Source organism: Pleurodeles waltl, chromosome 12 (assembly GCF_031143425.1).
Source record: "Pleurodeles waltl isolate 20211129_DDA chromosome 12, aPleWal1.hap1.20221129, whole genome shotgun sequence".
NCBI classification, from domain to species: domain Eukaryota; kingdom Metazoa; phylum Chordata; class Amphibia; order Caudata; family Salamandridae; genus Pleurodeles; species Pleurodeles waltl.
The window spans coordinates 289,985,880-290,010,405 of record NC_090451.1 but is presented as its reverse complement, the minus strand read 5'-3'; the positions used below and the strand labels follow the sequence as shown (position 1 = coordinate 290,010,405).

Sequence of the window (24,526 nt, the reverse complement as noted above, 5' to 3'; positions counted from 1 at the left end):
GTTACTCTTAAAATTGTTATTTCATTTATTTCTCTTTGTAGCTGTTTGACGCTGATGAAGATGGCTTCATTACAGAAGATGAGTTCACTGCTATAATGCGATCATCGTTAGGCGTCCCAGACCTTGATGTTGCTAAATTATTTCAGGATATGGATGCCGATAAAACTGGAAAGATTCATTACAGTGAGAATATATATTTGATTTCCATCTTGACTAGCATACTATCTACAAGCCGACACAAGAAAATTATCTTATGATTTCCTATTTATTGTGACAGATAATATCACAAAAAATCACTAGTTACTTTACATTTCACTTTGCAATTGACTCTTCCAAGGGTGTCAGCATGAGTACAGTAGCATTTTTTGGGATATTTGCTTTTATTTAATGATGTTGTTTTGTTAGATCCTGTTTATTGGGTAACTATTGTGAGCTCAGGAGCAGTACATTTGGGAGGTTAAGCTTTCATGGTTGTGAGCTTCTTGAAGTTTTTGTAGCAAACCACAACTGGCCAATTTCTGAGGATTTGGTTTTCATTGTTATCATTTAGTTTGAGACAATCTGCAGTTCTTAACCACACATTAATGTATTAGGAGCAGAAGAAACCGTAAATGACCCTTTGTTTTCAGAGATTTATTTTTGAGATATTGTACTATTTCCACCTCCTATAAAGCTAACTGCCTTTGCTCATGGCCTTAGGCAATGCTTAGCAGGGTTTGTTGCAGGGCCAGTCCCTGCCAACTATTGTCAATCCCAGCTGTACCCAATTTTAGGCAGTGTGCATCAGATTTTGAGCACTGGGCATGTCCATCATCATAAAAAAGGTAGGCTCTCCTATATTTGTGATTTTATTCATTTCTTTGTGTTTTTTTTTTTTTCCTGAAGCATTCAGCATTTAAGTTTTGCGCAAAGTATCACCATTGGTCCTCATTTGTAATTTTTTTCTCCCATGGGATCAAAAGGACATTCAGGCCTGATTCACAAACTGCATTTGTGAGTAAGCTTACACTTTTGAGTAAGTTTACTACTTGTCGGTATTCGCAAACTGCACTTTGGTAGTAACTTACTACAAACGTGAAACTAAATACAAAAGTGCAAGTTTAGCACAACACCTGGGCAAGGACTGGTACTTTAACATTCAACATAGAAAATAGAGGTAGGGACTTCAACCTCATTAGTGCGGGCATCGGCCAGTGGCCGACACCTACACTACCTCACTGGTGTGGGTCACGACCAATGGCCGACACCAGGGAGGGGGTTAAAAAACCTCTGATGCATTGCATCGGAGGATTTTATTATTATTTTTTTTTTTTTAAATTAAACCCCCCCCTGGAGACACGGAAGATCTTCCATGTCTCCCCCCGCACCCTCACCTGCCCTTTTGTGACGTCACTATCTGTTTCCCCTTTCAAACAAGGCCTTCCTGAACAGGTTTCCTGGACAGGTTTCGCAGCTGCGATCGAGGGCCAGGAAACCCCACTAGACACCAGGGATTTTGCTCGGGGGGTTGGCCCCCTTGGGAGAACATGCTATACCCACGTCCCACTCCCGGGGGCATTTATTTTTTTAAAGGTAGGTTTACCTCTTGGGGGGGGGGGGGGCGATCATGCCCCCCGGAGTTATGTATATATAATATATATATTTTTTTTTTTTTTGCGACCCCCTGTGGGGGCAGTAATTTTTTAAAAATAGTTGTATGGTTTACCTGAGGGCTCTATGGCTCCCAATGAAACCATACGGCTATTAAAATAAAATAAATATATATATATATATATATATATATATATATATATATATATATATATAGATATATCTATATATAGGTGTGTGTGTATGTATGTGTGTGTATATACATATATATATATAGCAATCACTTTTGTCAACGCGTGTGTGGTTTCCCTGGGGGCTGCGATCGGCCTCCAGGAAAACCACACCCACATGTAAAACTGAGATATATATATATATATATATATATATATATATGTATTCGACACCAGTTCTCTTGCAGTTGCAGCTTGCGTCTTCAAAGCAATGCACATACTTCAACTGACTGACGCGTTTCAACTGTAGCTTTTAGGCTGCAATAAAAAAGTCAAGTAAGTCTTGTTATTATGTTTCTTCTACAAAAGGATCTGACTTTTGTCTAGGGGCAGTTTTGATGCGATAAAGTAGCGCAGAAGGTCTATGTGCCTACTGCACAGATCAAATCTGTATTTTATGTAAATAGCTGATTAGATTAGTAAAGTCAGCAATTACCTGCGCTATAATACAAATGAAATGTATATGCGGGGGGCTTTGGAGGGATGAAGGAACTTTTGCTGGGTGGTCGTGAGGGAATCCGAGGAGGAGGTCATTGGAGTGGAAGTACCAATAATGATTGTTGACCTGGGCGCTAGAGGTGCTAACAACTGTGACGATTGGTATGTGACAAGGTGAAGTAATAGTGTGTCTTTTTTTTGAGTGTCTTGAAAGAAGGGAAGAAGCGAAGGTAAGGTGACCTCTAACCGTTGGACGTATCACACACACCAGCAATTTTGTGACTGTCTACGTAGGCTAGTGTTTAAGAGTGACAGTTTAGCCAGTAGCAGAGATGGCATCTCGTTGAATGACTGCTGCTCAAGCCCTCACTCAAGTTATAGAGGACAACTCTGACGTAGGATCAGAGGACTGAGACAGCATCTGAGGGATAGTACAATGGCGCAGACTCTGGGTGTGATTTTTCAGTCCCATTCGATAACTCATCTTCTATTGATTATGAGGGAGGTGATGAGGACACTCCTGCTGTGCCTTCACAAGTACAGTCTGTGCAGCGGGACAACAGCGGGTTAGCCCAACCCAGAGAACAGGTGCTTGCGGCGGCAAAGACAGAGAGAGTGCTCTCTTGGGAGCTTCCCAATTTAGTTCAGCCCCAAATTCCACCGCCCAAATCGTATTGTGGAGACATCTAAATTATCTATCACAAAATGACCTGTTTTTGTAAGCAGGCACCTGCGTTTTTGGTCCTGGGCTTGGTGGCCATATAGGGAAACCTACAAAACCCAGACATTTCTGGAAACTAGACATCCTGGGGAGTTCACAGAGGTGTGACTTGTGTGGATTCCCCAAAGTTTTCTTACCCAGAAATACCCTGCAAAGGTGAAATGTTGAATACAAACTTTTTTTTCTTGCATTTCTGTCACACAAACTACAGGAATATGCTGGGGTCCACAAAAATTCCTACCACCCAGTGTTTCCCCACCCGTCCTGATAAAAAACGCTACCCTGGGGTCATGGTCTGGCCACGGGTAAAGATGCCCGCCTAGTTTGGGAGCTCCGCGAGGTTTTGGGCTCGGTCGGGGATGGGTGGGCGCACCGGGTGTCACACACACCCTCCACATTTCAGCCCGGGAGTCCCCCCCCTGGATGATGGAAGACGTCATGTGCGGAGCCGAAGTCGTGGCATGCGGCCCTAAGCTGGGGGAGAGACACGGAGAGAGGGCCTGCTGCGGACCCACGAGCCGCAGCCCACAGTACCAATGGGGCGTGGCTGTTGAAGCAGGCTGGTGGCGCGGGAGGGAGGCGACGGAGGAAAAGGTGTTCTCTGCCTGCGTCTCTGAGCCTGGGGGACCCTTTTGATGCTGGACGCCGCCTGAAGACCTGGGCGGGGTGAGTGGGGTGTCGGGTTGAGGCGAGAAGAGGAGACACCACCATCCCCCCCCCCTCCCCCGGAGGAAAACCAGCCTCAGTTCACTGCGAGCATGGAGTACACGTGGAGCGGTTGAGGGGCGGCGCAGCAACGGAATACCGGCCCCAGCATTGCCCATCTGGGCCCCCTCCCTTTCCCCCCCCTCTCCCCTGGCCTGAGAGCTCTAGCAGCAGTTTTGGAAAAAACGGTGGGGGCGCTGAAAATCTTGGGCGCTCCCTTCACATGATCCCCAAGTGGATGCTTTCTAATGCCCAGAAAGACGGGTGCACGACCTAACGCATTACCCAGGGATAGGGACACAAGGGGGCGCAGTGGGGTGAGGGCCCACCGGCCAATGTGAATTGGAGCCCCAGGACTGGGAGGACGCGAAAAGACAGGTGTGATTTTACATGGCTCCCCCACCCCCCCCAGATATCGTCCTGCAGCCATGGAGAGTGGAGCCCTTCATGCCCCCCCCAAAATCAAATAAATTTGGAGCTCTTGTGTTCTCTAGCCCTTTCTCCTCAATGTTGGACTGACACCAATCATCCAAACGGACCACAGAGGCATAGTAAGCCCAATTTTACACCCTGCCTTCCTTTCATTTTATTTACCACATCGCCTCACGAGGTGCCTCAGACTGTGCGGGATACAACCACGTCAAGGAGAACTGCCCCTGCTGTTCATTCTATTTCTACTGCTACGATCAACAAAGAAGGATCGCAGTTACACCCTCCGCCCTGCCCTCCCTCCTTCAATGCCCTGAAGGATGCCGTGCCAACGCTCCGATGCGACGGATCGGAGGGGGAGCGAGAGATGGACGGGGGTGCCAACGCCCGGAACTTTGTCGTATTCAACTGCGCAGGCTTGCCTGTTTGGTCACTACGCCTCCAGCATCGAAGGGGCGTCCATTGTACTCCTAGTTGCACTGCCCGCACTGGGGACTCCTGTCCTCTACTAACACAGATAGGCTGCACAGACGTGGTCTTGGAGAGAGACCCCACATTGGAATCTCTTCCTCTCTCACTATTCCAACCAGCCTGGGACCAAAAACTGGGCCTCCAGCCCTGAGGGCCACGCCAAAATCGAAGTCCTGCGATGCCCGGCGGGAAGACAACCAGTAAATCCTCTGGCAAACCGGCGCAACAGCTACTCTTTTCAGAGGCCCTCCAGCTTAACAAACCTGCGTCCTCGCCCATACAGCCCCAAGATATGAACGACTCTGAGCAAATAACAACAATGGACCGCATACTACAGGAGATCACAGCAGGTCAGTCGCAGACTCAAAGGTATGGATACAGCTATAACCTCACTGACACTGGAAACCAGAAATAGCAGGATTTCAGACTCGAGTAACTGGACTGGAACACCGAATGGTGACCATGGAGGACCATGTTCACAAAGTCTTAGACAAAGACCAGGAACTCTTGTTCCTTTGTAGTAAACTCACAGACTTAGAGGACAGAAGCCAGAGAGACATCATTCGCCTTTTAAGATTTCCAGAACATGCAGAAGGTACAGACACTTCCTCTTTCCTCCGCTCCGTCCTCCCAAAACTGACCGAAATCGCCTTCGACCCGCAATTGGAATTCCAGAGGGCACATCGCCTGGACCCAAAGAGAAAAGACAGAACCTCCAAACCTCGCCCGATCATCGCCTGCCTCTTGAGACATGAACAGGTCCGCCAACTCCTCTCAGTGGCACGAACGCACGGACCCTTCAAAACAGACGGCTATGAGATCCGCATAACGGCAGATTTCTCCAGAATAACGAACGAACGCCGGAAGGGGTTCCTAGCACTCAGGCCCAGAATGAGGCAATTGGAAGTAAAATATGGCCTGTTCAAACCAGCAAGACTGTGGGTCACCAAGAATGAAGTATCCAAGGACTTCTATGACCCATAAGACCTGCACATTTTCTTGGATAGCCTACAACCCCAGTCTATGGACATAGCAACCCTAGACCGGCCTCTGCGACAATCCAGCGACATCCGAAGCACCTTGCCTCCAACAACCAACCAGGAGGGGACAGACCGATTCTAATTCGACCACCGGCTCAGAGGTAGAGACCTGGAGAGATGTGCAAAGACCCACAACGCAAGGGGACAGGTTCTGTAAGCAATGGCACTTCACACACAGCTTTCGGACAGAGACAAATCTTGCTCCCCCCCTGAAGCCCACACTGCCCTCCCCCCCCCCCCCCCCCCCCCCCCCCCCCCTGAACTTGAACTCACTTGAACTCACCTGCAAACACAGTCGCAGTGTGAGGACTTCGAGAGCCCAGAGACTATTCGAGAGACCAGAGAGCTTGTCAATAGATCAGCGGACAGATGAGTATCTACCCACGGGCTGAAGTTATAATGTTATATAATCACAATGTTTCTGACACTATACATCATACTTTAAATGTGTAGCATTTAACATTTAGTTTTGGTTTTGATTGAGCTTTACATGTCGACAAGGTATGCACAGACACAAGCACTGCCTCTTATTGTTTATTGTTTCTTTTATGCCATTGTTTCACCTCTACACTTTCCAGAACTGATCAACTGCGGCTCTGCCGCCCTACCCTTCCTCCTCCCGCCCCCTCCCTCCCCCCCTCCCCTCTCCCCCTTCCTCTCTTCCCCTCTCACTCCAACCTTAGCGGGAGTGACCGTTGTCCAGATAACCCCCTTCGTTCCCACGCCGTGATTATAGTGCCACACACCTTCCGTCACACTGCATACTCACTCTACCGGACACAGTGGGAAACCAGGAACCTCTCCGACCCTCTTGCGACAATAGCAGACTCACGAACCAGAGATATCACCGTCCAAAGTGACCGGATAATACCTTCATATCAATGGGGTTGTCGCAGACCTGCTTGCCCCCGACTCTCTGCTCCCCTTCCCCCCCATATCTGCTTAGGCAATAAATATATCAATGATTGCTCATCACATCAGCTCCCCTCCCCCCCCCTTCTTTCAGTTGACGGGCTCCCCTACGCCCCTCAGTGATCCCGCCTACTCCCGAGGTCTGCTCTTTTCCGTCCCCTGTGGAGATGGACCCTGGGCGTCCTGCTCCTGACCGGGGCCCATATGGCTGAGCATGGGGGCCTCATAGGTTCGGACCCGCTGTCCACAGATCCGGCTGCTTGGAGTTTAGGTCCTATACTCCTCTAATTAGCAACCTAGCTCTCCTCTCTTTCTCTACTTCCTTCCGCTCTATCCTCCGCCTATCCCCTGCCTCTCCCCACCCCTTTGTTTCTTGTCTCTCCGTTCTCCTTCTCTCTTCTCTCTATCCCACCCACACCCCTCCTCCCCCCTCCCTGCCTCTTCCCCTCTCCCCGTCTATTTCCACACTTTCCCTCCCCGACAGGGGGACGCCTAACGCTTGTCACTCCCTCCCCTCTTCTTCCTTAACCCAATTTGATAGTCCTGTTGTCCTATACGACGCCTCCCTCCCCCCTCTCCACCATAACAGTTTATCCTAGCTCCACTATCATGTCCAGCCTTACTTTTACTGCGGCCTGCCCCTTACGGATCGTCTCCTGGAATGTCCACGGCCTGACGCATTTTGTGAAACGGAAGAAAATACTAACCTACCTCCAGTCCAAACAGGCTGATATAGCTCTTATTCAGGAGACACATCTGGATAGCACAGAATCCAGTAAACTACGCAGGGACTCGGTGGGAAAGGAACATCCCGGAGGAGGCTCTCGCCCTGTCCCTAGTCGCTGAGAAAGCGTTTGACCGGATAGAATGGCCCTATCTCTTCGCCACCCTCTCAAAATTTGGATTAGGAGACCAATTCATTGCCAAAGTTTGCCTGCTCTACGACCACCCCATGGCTCAGGTCAATTGTGGGGGCTTTCTGTCAGACCCCTTTCCAATACAAAGACGGATGCTGCAGGGATGTCCTCTATCGCCGCTCCTGTTCTTGCTGGCAATAGAGCCTCTCAAAGCTACTATTCGTCAATCCCCACAGATCACGGGTATACCCCTGAAGGGTGAAACCTCCACAATATATTTATATGCGGATGACGTGTTACTCACTATATCTGATTTGACTAGATCCCTGCCGGCTTTACTGCAGATCATAGGTGGATTTGCATTACACTCCGGTTACTGGGTGAACTGGGACAAGAGTGAAGCGCTGCCCCTCTCATTCATGACAACAAGAGCCGCACTGCATGGCTTTCAGTTCCGGTGGACCCCGACCCGCCTCAAGATCTGGGATTATTTGTTAACCAGGGTTTAGAACGTATGATGCCAGATAACCTGGACCCCTTTATAGCGTGCATGAAATTAGACTTTGCAAAATGGTCACAATTTGGCCTCTCCATGTGGGGCAGGGTACAGGTAGTGAGAATGGTCACACTCCCATGTTTTACCTACGTTGAAGGCATGATCCCCCTCGAAGTCCCGCTTTCGACCCTCAGACAAATAGATGCAGCGCTGAGAGCCTTCGTATGGGGCTTCATACGCCCACGACTGACGCAGGTGAAGTTAGTGGCATGTCGATCTTGCGGGGGCTCGGTACTCCTTCCATCGAGCATTACTCTCTGGCTCTCCATTTATTACAATTGGCATACATGTTACCCGGGACTCCGGAACAACCACAATGGGTAGCTATGGAGAAACTCCTACTTTCCCATTCTGGCAGTCTAAACGGCCCATACTGTAAGGACCCTACACGGTCCCAACCAGCCAACCGGATGCTCACAGCAATGTGTGCAGCCTGGCGCAGAGCACACCGTCTACTCAGTATACATCCCTTCTTACATGCTCAAGCTCCCTTATGGGGAAATAATAACTTGCATATCGGGGGAGCTACCCTTCATTGGCCACAGTGGAGCCAGGCGGGCATTGCATGCCTGGCTCAGGTTGTCAATGAGGGATCACTCCAACCATTTGATAACCTACGAGTGGAATACAATCTCCACAAGAATGGCGCTATCTGCAGCTCAAACACTGTCTCCTACAAACAATGGGTGCTGCCCCTTGGGAACTCAAGGCCTCCCCAGTGGTTACTTACTTAAAAACATGGGGTCGCCATAAAGGTGTAATGGTAGGCCTATATGATGTACTAACGTGTCACCTTCACTTGCAACCTCTTCTCGAAACGTTACACTCTAAATGGCAGGCCCATTCACAGACGGGCTATTCAGTGGAAGACTGGACGGACATACTAGATGCCATAGTCCGGGGAACTAGGGAAGCCCGATTGAAATTCTGTCTCTTTAAGATATTGCATGACTGGTACTGGACTCCCCCGAAACTGCACAGAGCAGGATTTCTACCACATGTGAAATGCTGGTGATGCCTGGCGAATCGATGCAATCTACTTCATATCATATGTGAATGTCCCTCAGTCCTGTCCCTATGGGAAACAAACAGTGAGGTCCATCCTTAGAGACTCCATGCCACTTCAATCACCACTCACTCCCTCGACCATCCTCCTACACGATACGGGCCCCCTCCTCACTCTATCACGACCACAACAAAGACTGTTACATACGGCGCTCGCAACCGCTAAGATATGCATCCTCCGGCACTGGAGGTCAACGGCCTTCCCAACCCCGGAAGAATGGATGGCGGCTATGATTCGAATAGCCACCTATGAATGCGTTATCTACAACCTACAGGATCAGGCAGCCTTAGTCACCCAGGTGTGGGCCCCCTTCCTAGCACAAGCGCAATAACTCCTTCATCATCTATTTCCCTACCCCCTTATCCACGCAAAGCACTGCAGAACTTCAGTCACAGCCTCAACATACACCCTACCCCTCTGACTTGCGATAGTGCCACTGTGCTTTTCCTCCTTCTCTCCCCCTTTTCCCTTTCCTTAACTTCCCCATCCCCCTTACATCCCTCTCCCCCCTCTTTCCCTCCCTCTCCTTTCTTCTCTATCCTTTTCTCCTCACCTCCTCTCCTCACTTTCTCTTCTCACCCGCCCTCATCCACTCACCACAGGTCCTTCACCAGCCTCATTGCGGAACCCCCCTCACCAGTTAGAGGACATGGCCTGTTGCTACATACTACTGTGGACTATACCTCTCACGGATCACCCCCCCCCTCCCCCCCCCCAAGCTCTACCCCAACGGCCAATACTTAGCGTCAAAACTGGTAGCCAGGATGGACGGCTTCCTCATGGACTACTACCCAGGGGAAGCGCCTTTACTGGACATCGGACATCATGATCATGCCTCCTGCCCTTAAGGACATACGAAGTAAATACAGGCCATGCCCGACTAGAGCACTCGGACATGTCGGTCTATGGAAAGCCATGCCCCAAACGAAGAAATACGCTTCTCCCAGCCCACAACAGTATAACGTTTAACCCTACTGCATCTTCCTGACTTTGAACGCCCTCCCCTTTCCTCTTTTCCCCTCTTTCTCTCCTCCCCTACACCTACCCGTTCTGAGCATTGTTTCTTTTCCACAGGATTGGACAATTATTAACTTCACACGCTGGACTTTCATGTGAAAGAATGTGTTCCAGCCACTGTGATAGACCTTTATATGTCCTTTAACCTGTACAGTTTCCATGTGTACTATTGAATTTCTATAATAAAGAGTTGTAAAACAAAACAAAAAAAACGCTACCCCACTTGAGTGCATGTACCTAGTGCCTGCGTCAGGCATGGACCACCCCAGGGTCAAAAGTTGCCCTCATGTAAGGACCAGCATTGACCATTTTGTGATCTATTCCTGTCGCGGGCACAAGGCCTACCCACACAAGTGAGGTACCATTTTTATCAGGAGACTAGGAGGAATGCTGGGTGGAAGGAAATTTGTGGCTCCGTTCAGATTCCAGAACTTTCTAACACCGAAATGTGAGGAAACAGTCTTTTTCTTGCAAAATATTGAGGTTGCAAAAGATTCTGGGTAACAGAACCTGGTGAGAGCGCCACAAGTTACCCCATCCTGGATTCTCCTAGGTGTCTAGTTTTAAAAAATGCACAGGTTTGTTAGGTTTTCCTAGGTACCGAGTGAGCTAGAGACCAAAATCCACAGCTAGACACTTTGCAAAAAAACACATCAGTTTTCAATGTAAAAATTTGATGTGTCCATGTTGCGTTTTGGGGCGTTTTCTATCAGGGGCACTAGGTCTACCCACACCAGTGAGGTACTATTTTTATTGGGAGACTTGGGGAAATGCTGGGTGGAAGGAAATTTGTGGCTTCTCTCAGATTCCAGAACTTTCCATCACCGAAATGTGGTGAGAGCCCCACAAGTTACTCCATTCTGAATTCCCCGAGATGTCTAGTTTTCAAAAATGTATAAGTTTGCTAGTTTTCCCTAGGTGCCGGCTGAGTTAGAGGCCAAAGACCACAGCTAGGCAGTTTGCAAAAAACAGGTTAGTTTTCTTTGGGGAAAATGTGATGTGTCCATGTTGTGTTTTGGGGCTTTTCCTGTCGCGGGCACTAGGCCTACCCACACAAGTGAGAGGTACCTTTTTCATCAGGAGGCTTGGGGGAACGCTGGGTGGAAGGAACTTTGTGGCTACTCTCAGAATCCAGAACTTTGCAGCACCGAAATCTGAGGGGAAAGTGTTTTTTTGCCAAATTTTGAGGTTTGCGAAGGATTCTGGGTAACAGAACCTGGTTGGAGCCCCACAATAGGTGTTTATTTTCCAAAAATATATAGGTTTGTTAGGTTTCCCTAGGTGCCGGCTAAGCTAGAGGCCAAAATACACAGCTAGGCACTTTGCAAAAAAAAAGTCAGTTTTCACTGGAAAAATGTTATGTGCCCATGTTGCGTTTTGGGGCGTTTCCTGTCGTGGACACTAGGCCTACCCACACAAGTGAGCTACCATTTTTATCGGGAGGCTTGGGGGAATACTGGGTGGAAGGAAATTTGTGGCTGCTTTCAGATTTCAGAACTTTCCATCACCGAAATGTGAGAAATTCTTTATTTTTTATTTTTATTTTTTTGTCAAATTTGGAAAGGATTCTGGGTAACAGAACCGGGTGAGAGCCCCACAAGGTACCCCATCCTGAACTCCCCTAGGTGTCTAGTTTCCAAACATGCACAGGTTTGGTAGGTTTCCCTAGGTGCCGGCTGAGCTAGTGGCCAAAATCCACAGCTAGGCACTTTCCAAAAAACACATCAGATTTCAATGTAAAAATGTGATGTGTCCATGTTGCGTTTCCTGTTGCGGGCATTGGGCCTACCCACACAAGTGAGGTACCATTTTTATCGAGAGACTTGGGGAAAAACAGAATAGCAGAACAAGTGTTATTGCCCCTTGTCTTTCTCTACATTTTTTCCTTCCAAATGTAAGAGAGTGTGTAAAAAAGAAGTCTATTTGAGAAATGCCCTGCAGTTCACATGCTTGTATGGGCACCCTGGAATTCAGAGATGTGCATATAACTGCTGCTTCTCAACACCTTATCTTGTGCCCATTTTGGAAATACAGAGGTTTCCTTGATACCTATTTTTCACTCTTTATATTTCACCAAATGAATTGCTGTACACCCGGTATACAATGAAAACCCATGGCAAGGTGCAGCTCCTTTATTGGCTCTGAGTACCTAGGGTTCTTGATGAACCTACAAGCCCTATATATCCCCGCAACCAGAAGAGTCCATGAGATGTAACAGTATATTACTTTTGAAAAAGTGACATTGCAGGAAAAAGTTACAGAGTAAAACGTGGAGAAAAATGGCTGTTTTTTTCACCTCAAGTTAAATATTTTTATTTCAGCTGTTATTTTCTGTAAACAAAACCTTGTAGGATCTACACAAATGCCCCCTTGTTGAATTCAGAATGTTGCCTACTTGTCAGAAATGTTTAGCTGTCTGGGATTCAGCATTGCTTTCACACCCATTTCTGCCATGAAGGAGGCTAAAAGAACACAAAATAGTAAAAATGGGGTATGTCCCAGTAAAATGCCAAAAATTTGTTAAAAAATTTAGTTTTCTGATTCAAGTCTGCCTGTTCCTGAAAGCAGGGAAAACTGTGATTTTTAGCATCCCAAACCCTTTGTTGATGCCATTTTCAGGGGAAAAAACACATGCTCTCTTCTGCAGCCCTTTTTTCAAAATTTTCTGAAAAACAAAACAAAATTGTAGCTGTATTTTAGCTAATCTCTTGGGCTCCTCCAGGGGAACCCACATACGCTGGGTACCTTTAGAATCCCTAGGATGTTGGAAAAAAAGGACGCAAATTTGGCCTGGATAGCTTATGTGTGACAGAAAGTTATGAAGGCCTAAACGTGAACTACCCCAAGTAGCCAAAAAAAAGGCCTCAGCATGGGGGGGAGAGGTGGATGGGGGGGGTGGCCCATCAGCTAAGGGGTTAAATAAAACCCCATAGGAAATAGTGTTAAGTTAGGATATTTAAAGTAGTTAAAAATGTAAATAAATATAAATTATTGTTTTTAAAACTTTATAAAAACAGTATGATTGAGACATGTGTGGCTGTGAATACACATGCTTTGCATACTCCTTCCACCTAGTGTTGGATTCAGATCTGTGCAGGTTGTTTTTCTTCAAAGAAGTCTTTTTGGTCACGAGGTAGAGTGACTCCTCCTTTTTGGTGATACTGCACATAGATATCAACTCCATTGTAGGATTTCTTTTCTTTCCGCCGTCCGGTTCGGACACGAGTGCTTGCTCCCCAGTTCAAGACTGTTACAGATCTCTCTTTAGTTCCTAATACACTTTAACCCTCACCTGTATTGTTTTCGATCACGCCTTCTGCATATTGAGATTCAGTCGCTCATCAGGTCAACGCACTTCCACTGCAGCCCCTACAGGGCCTTGCCTTTGGGGCCTTCGAACTCAGTCTCCAGCAGGTCCTCCGTAGAATGCTGTGCTGATAATGGAACAGATGCCTTTCTATTTATGCCCTCATTGCCACAGCAAATATCCAGAGACCGACTCCCCTTTGGTCTGTAACCTGTGTTTGTCACCGGAACACAGGGAGGCACACTGCGAGGCGTGTTGCGCTTTATGTTTGAAGAGAGCACTTGGAGACAGTCAGGGATGCAGGCTCGATATGCAGCAGAGGAGCACTGAGGACACTTCCGACCTCTTTGGCCATGAAGACGTTGGCGAAGGATAAAAAACCCCTCCTGAAGCTCCGGTAGCAGAAGAAGAGGATTTCTCTGTTGAGGGCAGTTCTGAATCAGGAACCCAAACTCGATTCAAGATAACTGATGTCGCACTGGAGTCTCAAACAGTACTGTACCCACCGTCACTCAACCCTGTGTTAAAACATTTAAAAAAAAAAAACACCTCTTGAACAAGAACCCTTCGACTGCCTCTTGGCCATGGTTGACACCGAGAGACTGCTTTGAATGCCTTGTCCTCTGGCTCGGTGCCGAAAGAACAGCCAAGGCCTAAGGCACCAACAACCTTGGCACCTTCCCGCCCATCAGTGTTGAGCCGACTGTTGACATCCACCGCTTCAACGCCGAGTGGGACTTTGGCACCAAACCAGAAGCATGGCTCGGATCCAAAAGCTTTGGTGTCAAGCCTGAAAAAGCCCACCGAAACACCAGCGGAGCCCATTCTCCACAAATTAGACCTTTTTGCAACTGCAGAAAATGCAAAATGCCCAAACTTCGCCTCAAGGTTCCCACACCCACTATCCAAGGGCAACGCACTGTGGATGAGTTGGTCAGGGATATTTGCCTATGCTTTTCCTCCTCTCCCTCTTCTTCCATTTCTTGTTTGGAAGTTCTAACAAATATCTCTCACGAAAATCCTGGTAGCTCCCACCTTTGCTCACAATCCCTGGTTCACAACGCTACTAGACCTCTCTGTAGTTCCCCACAAGAAGCTCCCCAACAGGTCAGACCTTCTCACTCTGAACAATGGAGAAATCAGGCACCCAGATCCTATGGTTCTGAACTTGGCGATCTGGTTCCTGAGATCCTAGAGTTTGGTTACCTTAACTTGCCACCAGAATGTATGACCATTCTAAAAGAAGCCTGTAGACCTACCACTAGAGTTTGCAATGCACAAAACGGAAAAGATTTGTCTGCTACTATCATTCAAAACAGGAAACATCCAAATAGTTGACATAAGTAAGGTATTCAGGACTCAGACTCTGATCTTCAGTTCGATAACAAGAACCAAGACATAACCCTGGCACAGCACGTGGATTCCATTGCCCCTACTCCCTCCACAAAGATTCTCAAAAAAGCCCCAATAGAGGTCACCGGAGCACCACTGCTCTTGGGCCATGGTCGATCACTGAAGATTGCTTTGGCCGCCCTGCCTTCCCGCTTGGCTCCGAAAGCTGGCAAACCTTTGGCTGCATCTTCCATCTCGACCTCCTTTACTTCGGGCCGGAAGACTACAGGCAAACCTCCAGCACCAACAACTTCGGCACCAACTACTTCAGCATCAGATGGAAGCAGCACATCCACTGCTTCGGCACTGAAAAAGGTCCATCACCCCAAAGCTTCGGTACTGAAAAGCTACATGACTGCTTCTTCGGAGCAGATGGAGATTACTCAGTCCTCCAGCACTACATCTCCCATTGAACCCATCCTTGAAATCATTATCCTAAGCAGTGCTAGCTTCATATAAAAAGCGGCACAGGACTGATTGTGGGTTCTCCATCCACAACTTTGAAGAGGAGACTCACTTTTCAGGAGGACCTAGACACCTCACCTCCTCCTAAAAAGACTCACAAGGACAAAGCTGCCACCCTTGCAGCCACACCTCCCCCTTCTCCACCACCATCTTCACCACCCACACTTCCTGTCTCCCCTCTGCCTCCCTCTTCTCCTCATTCTCCTACCTCTCCTACTGCAGGAGACCTTTCTCCACAGGCTTCACCTCTTTATACTAGGGAGAACTTAAGAGATATACCACTGGGCCCAGACCCCTGGTACTCTTATGATCTGGATCCTCTTATCTTTACTGACCTAGATCTTTACCCTGCACGCCCCTCTACTCCAGGGGATACCACCAGCTATCAGCAGATCATTGCCAGAGCCGCTGCCTACCACAACGTCCAGCTCCACAGGGATCCTATAGAGCAGGATTTCCTCGTTAACACCCTCACATCAACACACGGGACATCCAGTTCCTCACTATGCTGCCAGGGATGCTTTGCCATGCCGAAGATATCTTCAAGGCGCCTATCCGCTCAAGAATAATTACACGTGCGGTGGACAAGAAATATAAACCATCCCCCTCTGATCCACATTTCATTCGGTCTTAGGTTCCACCAGGATCCATTGTGGCTGCCACCACCAGAAAGAGGACTAACAGTCAGGCTACTGTGAACTCTCCCCCACCGGACACAGAAAGTAAGAAACTTTATGCAGCAGGCAAAAGGGTAGCTGTACAAGTAAGCCATCATTGGCGTACCGCCAATTCGCAGGCCTTACTTTCATGCTAAGACCGGGATCACTGGGATGAGATGGAGTAACTCCCAGATGAGCACCGTAGATGTGCATAGCAAATTGTTTCTGAAGGTCAAACAATTGCTAACAATTCAGTCCGCTGCACATTAGATGCAGCGTACACAGCCTCACAGGGGGTGAATATCAGTGTTCTGCTCAGAAGGCAAGCTTGGCTCAGAAAGCTCTGGCTTCAAGCCAGAGGTACAGCAAGCTGTTAGAGGTTTAGAAGAACAGAGTAAAATGTAATTATTTATTTTACACCAAAACATCAGAAATCTAATCAGTAGAACCAGAGGTATGCCATTTCAAAGATTTAAAGTAAGTATACTGCCTAAAAACACAAAGCATTTTACTCTGTTCTTCTAAACTCGTGTGGGATTTTCCTTGTATTGTGTTTTTACATCTGATAGAGACTTCTAGTTGCAGATTCCTTACCTTAGAATATCCCCCAGGTGTCAGACTGGATCTGGAGATTTTTCTTCGAGCAATACCCTTGTGCATCGGGAGGTGGCGTTGGTCAACTCCGTGGGTGTTGTTGGCGTCGTAGTCGCCGTGATGCTGTCAGGAGTAGTATATAGATGCTGCCTTCACGCAATGACGTCAGTTCTTTTCTTTCTGTGCCACGTGCGGATCCGTGGAAGAGCTACCCTGTTCTCTTTTTGACTGACTTTGACCGTTTTGTTGAGTTTTTGTGAGAAATTTGGTGCGTCGAGGATGTCCCCAAAGACCGGTTTCAAGCCGTGCGAGGACTGTCATCGTACGATGTCGGTGACGGATCCTCATCAGATTTGTCTGTGGTATCTCGAGCGCGACCACGACCCGAAGTTGTGCTCCCAGTGCCGGGCCATGCACCCTAAGGCTTTGAGGGAGCGGTCCCTAAAACTCATGGCTGCCCGGCACTTGACTCCACGTAAGTCCCGGTCTCGATCGAGAGGAAGGTCTCGAGACCAGTTGCGGAGCCATCACCGCTCGTCTTCTTCCAAATCCTCTGGTCAAGGTAAGAGGAAGAAGAAGTCAAAGAGATGCCATCACTCTCTGACTTCACCCCGTCGCTCAACTGACGTGACGTGGAAGGAGCGTCCATGCACAAGGCCTCCATCCTCGGAGCCTGTGTCTGGGTCGGCTCCACGCTTCCCCGAGTTTCCCACAGCCAGAGCGACCCCCCCCCCCAGCTTAAAGAGGTTTATGAGGCCATGCCCCTCATCTTTGGGCAGTCCGACCCCGAAACGGTGCCTTCGGGCCCAAGAGGTTTGGATGAGGGGCCTTCGGGTTCCGCGCCGGGGGCTTCGGCTCCAGCCACTGAGGTCACCTCCCGATCAGCACACGGATCTGCTCCGGCTCCGGTCGCACCCTTGAGACCTTCCCTGGTGCCGGGTCGATTGTTGACGCTCCCGAAGTCGGTAGTGCCCACTATCGACGTCGACCCGATTCTTATCCCCGGGGAGTCGGAGCGGCGTCGGCCAACGCTGCCTTTGACATCGATGGGGCCTATACCCCCCAGGTCGAATTCAGACCCTTTTTCTTATGGCTATGGATATGGGGAGGAATTGCAAGGGTCCCTGGACCCTTATGAATACCAGGATGACCCATGTTTGGACTGGGCTCAGGAACTGGGTGACGCCAGTGGTCTGGGTACTTCTCCTGATGATGGCATGATGTCTCCTCCTACTGTTGCTATGGCTTAGGGAGCGACTTATGGTATGGTGGTCAGTAGAGCAGCTGAGGTCCTTGGTCTTGAGCTTCCTACTGTTGAGGTTAGGTCTAATCTCCTGACGGAGGTGCTTCAGCCTGGGGCTTCTACTTCAGAACCCCTTTTGCCATTTAATGAAGCCCTCACCGAGGTCCTTTTGGGTATCTGGTCCAAACCCAACACTGGCCGCTCTGAATAGGACTGTCGCATGCCGCCATCTGCCCGCTCCGAACAACCCTAAATTCCTGTCCCATGCCAGAGAGTCTTGTTATCCAGACTTCCTCTTCTTCAGACGCATTCCCTTCCGCACCCCTGGACAGGGAATCCAAAAGGCTGGAACAGTTTGGCAAGAAGTTATTTTCTTTCTTCAGTCTCACGCTGCGGTCTGTGAACAACGCATGCCTTTTGGGCCTCTATTCCCACTCTTTGTGAGATACGGATCCACAAGTCCTGCCGCAGATACTGGAGGAGACCTGTGCTAATGTCTCCCAAGCTGTGAAAGATGGGAGAGATGCGGCCAAGTTCACTATTTCTTGTGGGCTGGACACGACCAACTCTCTGGGCAGATCGGTTGCTATGATGGTGGCCCTACGACGCCACACCTGGCTGCGTACTTCTGGTTATTCTGGGGATGTCCAGCAGTCAATCATCGTTATGCCCTTTGATGACTCCCATCTCTTTGGAGATAAAGCGGACCTTGGAGAGATTCAAGGATTCCCGGGCTACAGCTCGGTCCCTTGGTCTTTCCTCTGCCCCTCGCCCCCCACAGTCTGCTTTTTGCCTCTTTCGTGGCCATGGAAGGGGCTCCCTGTCACGTCCTCCACCCAGCCACCGTGCCACCCATGCTGTCCAGCCTCTGCGTGGCAGGGGACGCAGAATCCCATGTGGCCGTGGGACAGGGAACCAGAGGTCTGCCCAGTCCAGCTCTGCCCCTGCTTCAGCCTCCAAACCCTCCTAGTACGTCCCCTCACTCCCGTCCAGTTGGTGGCAGGATTCGCCATCACCTGCCCCACTGGGAATACATCACCACGGACAGGTGGGTTTTGCAGATAATTCGAAAGGGCTACTCCCTCCCTTTCGAATCTGCTCCACCAACCATGCCTCTACCCTTCAGTTACCTTCCAGAGGATCATTTGGCGCTTTTCCGCCAGGAAGTCACAGCTCTCTTGGCCAAGGGAGCTATAGAAAAGGTCCTTGTGCCAGAAGTAGGTCGTGGTTGTTATTCCCGCTACTTTCTGATACCAAAAAAGGACAAGGACTTAGGTCCTATCCTAGACGTTCGTGACCTAAAGTACTTCCTCAAGAAGTAGAAATTCAAAATGCTCACCCTGGCTCAGGTTCTGTCTGCCTTAGACCCAGAAGACTGGATGGTAGCGTTGGACTTGAAGGACGCTTATTTCCACATCCCCATCCTGCCTGCCCACAGACGTTACCTACGATTCGTGGTAAGTCACAAGCACTTTCAGTTTACCATGCTCCCCTTCAGCCTTACCAGCGACCCTCGGGTGTTCACGAAAGTGATGGCATCTGCTCAGGTTAGGGGTTTTAGTCTTCCCCTACCTCGATAACTGGCTGTTGAAGGCGGACTCACCCTAGAAAGTCGTCCCCCACCTTCAGACTACGGCGAACCTCCTGCACATGCTGGGGTTCACTATCAACATGCCAAAGTCACACCTGACTCCCTCTCAGACGCTCCCTTTCATCAGAGCTGTTCTGGACACAGTGCAGTTTTGGGCTTATCCTCCCGAAAGGGGAGTCCAAGCCATTCAGGCTATGATTCCGATCTTTCGGCCTCAGTCTTGGGTTTCGGTGAGACTGACTGTGAGGCTGCTGGACTTCATGGCCTTCTGCATCCTGCTAGTAACCTATGCCAGATGGCATATGCGGGCTCTGCAGTGGGACCTGAAGTTCCAGTGGCGCAGCATCAGTGGAATCTCTCCAACATGGTCCAGATCTAAGAGGGAACTGCAAAAGACCTGCAGTGGTGGCTTTTGAATCCGCATTGGGTCCACTGCAGATCCCTCTCCCTTCCCCAACCAGATCTCTCCATAGTGACAGATGCGTCACTTCTGGGTTGGGGCGGCCACATGGGAGAGGGGGAGATCAGAGGACTCTGGTCTCTGGCGGAGTCTGGGCTCCATATCAGTCTTCTGGAGCGCCAGGCGATCAGGCTTGCGTTGAAAGCATTCCTTCCCTCTCTCAAAGGGAAAGTGGTGCAGGTGTTCACAGACCATACTACCGCCATGTGGTACTGCAACAAACAGGGCGGAGTAGGGTCCTTGACCCTTTGTCAGGAGGCACTACGCCTCTGGACATGGCTGGAACATCAGGGCATTACCCTGATGGTTCAACATCTGGCAGGTTCCCTCAACGTCAGAGCGGACAAACTCAGCCGTCAATGCACAGCCGATCACGAATGGCGTCTCCTTCCGGAGGTGCCGCAAGGTTTCTTTCAGCAGTGGGGAGAGCCTTGGTTAGATCTGTTCGCCTCTGCAGAGAACGCGCAATGTCAGCTGTTTTGCGTGTTGGAGTTTCCAAGGCGGCACTAGCTCGGAGATGCTTTTCGTCTCAAGTGGAACTCCGGCCTCCTTTCCGCCTATACCTCTTCTGCCCAGCGTTCTCAAGAAGATCAGGAACGACCGGGCCCAAGTCATCTTGGTGGCTCCGGACTGAGCACGGAGAGTATGGTATCCAGCGCTATTGAGCATGTCCATCGATCCTCCACTATGACTGCCTCTTTGGGCAGATCTTCTGTCGCAGCAACAGGGGACAGTTCTTCACCCGAACCTGTCCAACCTCCGCCTTCATGCGTGGAGATTGAGCGGCGACAGTTGATGACTTTTGATCTTCCACCCGAAGTCTGTGATGTTATCTTGGCAGCCAGGTGTCCCTCAACCAAAACTTTATACGCCTGTCGTTGGAATAAATTTGTGGCATGGTGTATCAACAAATCTGTTGCTCCCCTTTCTGCTCCTCTATCCGAGGTTCTTCTGTTCATTCTTTCTTTGGCCCAGCAGGGCTCTGCTTTGGGCACCCTTAAAGGGTATTTATCTGCTATTTCGGCCTTCCTTAGGTTACCTGATCAGCCCTCACTTTTTAAATCTCCTATTGTGAGTAGATTCCTAAAAGGCCTCACCCATTTATTTCCTCCCACACCATTTAGCATGCCTCAGTGGAACCTAAATCTTGTCCTTACTTATTTGATGTGTACTCCCTTTAAACCAATGCATAATTGTCCCTTGCGGCTCCTCACCTTCAAAACTCTCTCTTGTTGCTATCACCTTTGCTCGCAGGGTGAGTGAGCTTCAGGCCCTTTCCTCAAAACCTCCATACTTGTCTGTTCACCCTGTGCACACTAAGGCTTCCTTCCTTCCTAAGGTGGTTACACCTTTTCATGTAGGCCAGTCCATCACTCTGTCTACTTTCTACGCACCCCACACCCTTCCCATGAGGAGGAGAGACTCCACCTTCTGGACCCAAAAAGAGCATTGGCGTTCTACCTCAATCGTACTAAAGATTTCCAGGTGGACGATCAACTCTTTGGGTATGAGGGTGTGGAAAAAAAGGAAGGCGGTGCAAAAGCGTACCATCTCTCGATAGGTGCTTCTTTACATCAAAATGTGCTATGCTTTGGCCAAGAAGCAACCTCCTGAGGGCTTGCGTGCTCATTCCACCAGAGCAACTGCTGCTTCCACTGCCTTAGCACGCGGAGTTCCTGTCCTGGATATCTGCCAGGCAGCTATGTGGGCGTCCCTGCACACGTTTGCTAAACACTACTGTCTGGACAGTAAGGTCTGTCGGGACGGCTACTTTGGTCGTTCGGTCCTGCAGGACTTCCTAGTATGATCTTGGTTCGCAGCCCAACACCGAGAATGGCATTGCTTGGGTAACTATTCTAAGGTAAGGAATCTGCAACTAGAAGTCTCTTTTAGATGTACAAGTTACTTACCTTTGGTAGCAAAATATCTGGTAGAGACATATTCTATTTGCAGATTCCTTACCGCCCACCCATCCTCCCCGCTTGCAAACGGATTTCTAGGGACAGGGATTCCCCTTTCAGGTCCTTAGCTCTGGCGCACCAATCTCAGTGCTCTTAGCGGCTCTGCGCTTTGGCGTGGAAAGTCAGAGTCTATATACTGCTCCCGACGTCATCACTGCGACTATGACGCCAATGACGCACGTGGAGTCGACCGATGCCACCTACCGACGCGCAAGGGTATTGCTCGAAGGAAAATCTCCGGATCCAGTCTGACGCCTGGGGGAAATTCTAAGGTAAGGAATCTGCAACTAGAATATCTCTCTACCAGATATTTAGTTACCGAAGGTAAGTAACTTGTACTTTATTACTGTTTGAGTGCTAAGCCTGCCTGCTTTTTTGCAAGCCACCAGAAGATTAAGCACAAGTTAGTTTATGGCTGCTGTTTGAGAAGGGCTCACCCCACCCCCCCAACCAACCCCACCCCAATTTCTCAGAGTGACAGAACGCATCCTTTTGTTAGGGACAAATATTATACAGAAGAAGAATGCTCTAGATCAAAAGCAAGTCCTCAGAACTGGACATTTTTAAGTACCAGTGGAAATGAAGATCAAGACTTTGGAAAAATCAGCAAGGATGTTGGAGAAATCAGCCAAACTCTTTTTAAAGGATATTCGCCAGAGAGAATGTTTAAGGAACATAACGAGGAAACGTTTTTAAGACGTGACATATTCCTTACTGAAGAGGGTATAGGCGATGGATGATCATCAATCAGCATTCGTTTTAGTCTTGTGGAAAAGAAGACTGACTAGAGAAGAAAGAGTTTCCAATCGATCTTGATTTTAGTTAGAATAAGTGGATTCCCTTAGTACTGGAAAGGCACACTTGAACTATTGTCGCGCTCAAAGCTGGCCCTGAGGACCGGAGGTGTGTAGTAACTGAGAGGAATGTTGTTCCTACATTGCCTAGACTTTACACAAGTACTTAGTGGATGTCCAGTGCCACAGGCAACAAATCCAATGATAACAACGTGCCTCATGTTGTGAATGGGGAGTTTGACGTCCTTGCTGATAAAATCACACCAACAACACTTGTGCTGAACCGATGTATGTTCCATTATTGAACCTAAGGAACAACCCACCATACGTGTTTTGAGGAAGCTGCATCATTATGAGTTGAAACGAAGAAAATGCACCAGAATGAGGAGGTCAAAGGCTTTGCAGCAGTGATGAGACGATTTTATATTCGTGAGTACTATTGAAGAGTGTGGTAAGAGAAATTTGCTATCGGTTATGGGAAAATAGGTTAACAAGCAGTCAGATTGTAGATAGCACGAGAACAGGAAATATGATCTGATCAGCCACAGTTTCATAAAGCAGATCGGGCCCACTTGGACAGCAGAGGTTTGATAATCAAAAGAAAAAGGAATTATTGAAGAGTGACGGGGAATTAATTGCTATTACAGTCTGTAGTTCTTGTTTTCATATTTGGTTTCACAGAAGCGATTTAATCCTGGGGAATGTTGTAACCGGCTTCAAGTTCACACAGGAAAAAACATATTTGCACTATAGAGAAGAAGCTAATATTTAGAACCAATGGTTTCCCATCTTTTCTGTGCTATGACCTTGATATACAGTTTGGACTTGACGTCTGCCATTGTCAGTTAAAGCATAGGCCCAGTACTTATTTCTGCAGGTTGCCCTGCTTCTAGTATCCAAGAACAAAATCTAGAAATAAAAGAAGTGCAGTGTCAATAATTGCTGTGTGTTTCGTTGCCTGCCAGTGTACCCTGTTCATTAAGCATAAGAATATGATCACCTTTTTTTCAATTAGACTGTGAATTATATTATCGGTGGAACTTTGTAGTGTGCACTAATAAATATTTTCTCTCTTGTTTTCAGATGAGTTTAAAGATTTTGCTTTGAAGCATCCTGTATATGCCAAGCTGTTTACAACTTACCTAGAACATCAAAGATACTTCTCATATAAAATACATGAGGAATCTGCATTGCCAGCTAGCACAACAAATATAGTCGCTCCTGAGTCGGACAAACACTCAGTAGAAACCTCTGATAAAAAAGAGGATTGAATCAAAACAGCATTTTTATATCAATCTGATGACGCAAGTGTTTTGTATCAAACTGTATTTGCATTAAACGTGTTTGTTTTATCTGGGCTATCAACATTAATAAATATGAAATGTTAATTTTAAAGATTGCACACATTTCCCGTCAGCATATTTGCTATGGTTGCACCATAGCATTTGAGGGTTAATAACAAAAACAAGGGTGATGGGTTGAGTCACCTCGGTCATCTAACACAAATGCAGACTTTGTTTTGTGGAGCTGCACATTGTGATGTAGTACCTTTTTAATGAAGCGAATTACGGTTAGATATGTATGAAAAACGAACGAATGTTTAATATTTGGATGTTTATATTTTATATACTTCGTACTGTTTTGTAATGTTGACGTATATGCTGCCCTTCTTGATTTTGATATACTCATGCCAAATATATTTACGTGTTGATGAAACTAAAGTTGCACTCATTCGAATGCGGAATAAATAAATCAAGTCATGTGATACGGGGTTAATATTTAAGTTCTCATTTTCTTCTTTACATCTTTGACCCAGAATTATGTAATTACTCAATTGTTTCTCTGAAATCATTTGATGCACTGTGTAAGCCTGTTCGCTCTCCCAGTCATGTTGCTGGATGATATAAACCCCTTTCCGCATAACATCAGAAGTCAATTTAAAATGAGACATACAAAGAGCTAAATGTATAGTTTTTTTTTCTTCAATTTTAGCTTAGTGGTGCTTAAGCATCTCTAAGTGGACACTGT

At 48.0% G+C, this 24,526-nt stretch overlaps 1 protein-coding gene across 1 annotated transcript in view; it reads left to right on the top strand.

Moving 5' to 3' along the window:
* LPCAT2 (lysophosphatidylcholine acyltransferase 2) overlaps nucleotides 1-24,265 on the top strand; it is a 159,208-nt gene extending 134,943 nt beyond the window's left edge. Inside the window, exons 13-14 of the mRNA XM_069216275.1 lie at nucleotides 42-183; nucleotides 23,582-24,265. Of these exons, the coding sequence (XP_069072376.1) occupies nucleotides 42-183; nucleotides 23,582-23,769 (330 nt within the window). The 3' untranslated portion in view covers nucleotides 23,770-24,265. The remainder of the gene's footprint in view (nucleotides 1-41; nucleotides 184-23,581) is intronic.
* Nucleotides 24,266-24,526: the final 261 nt, after the last annotated feature.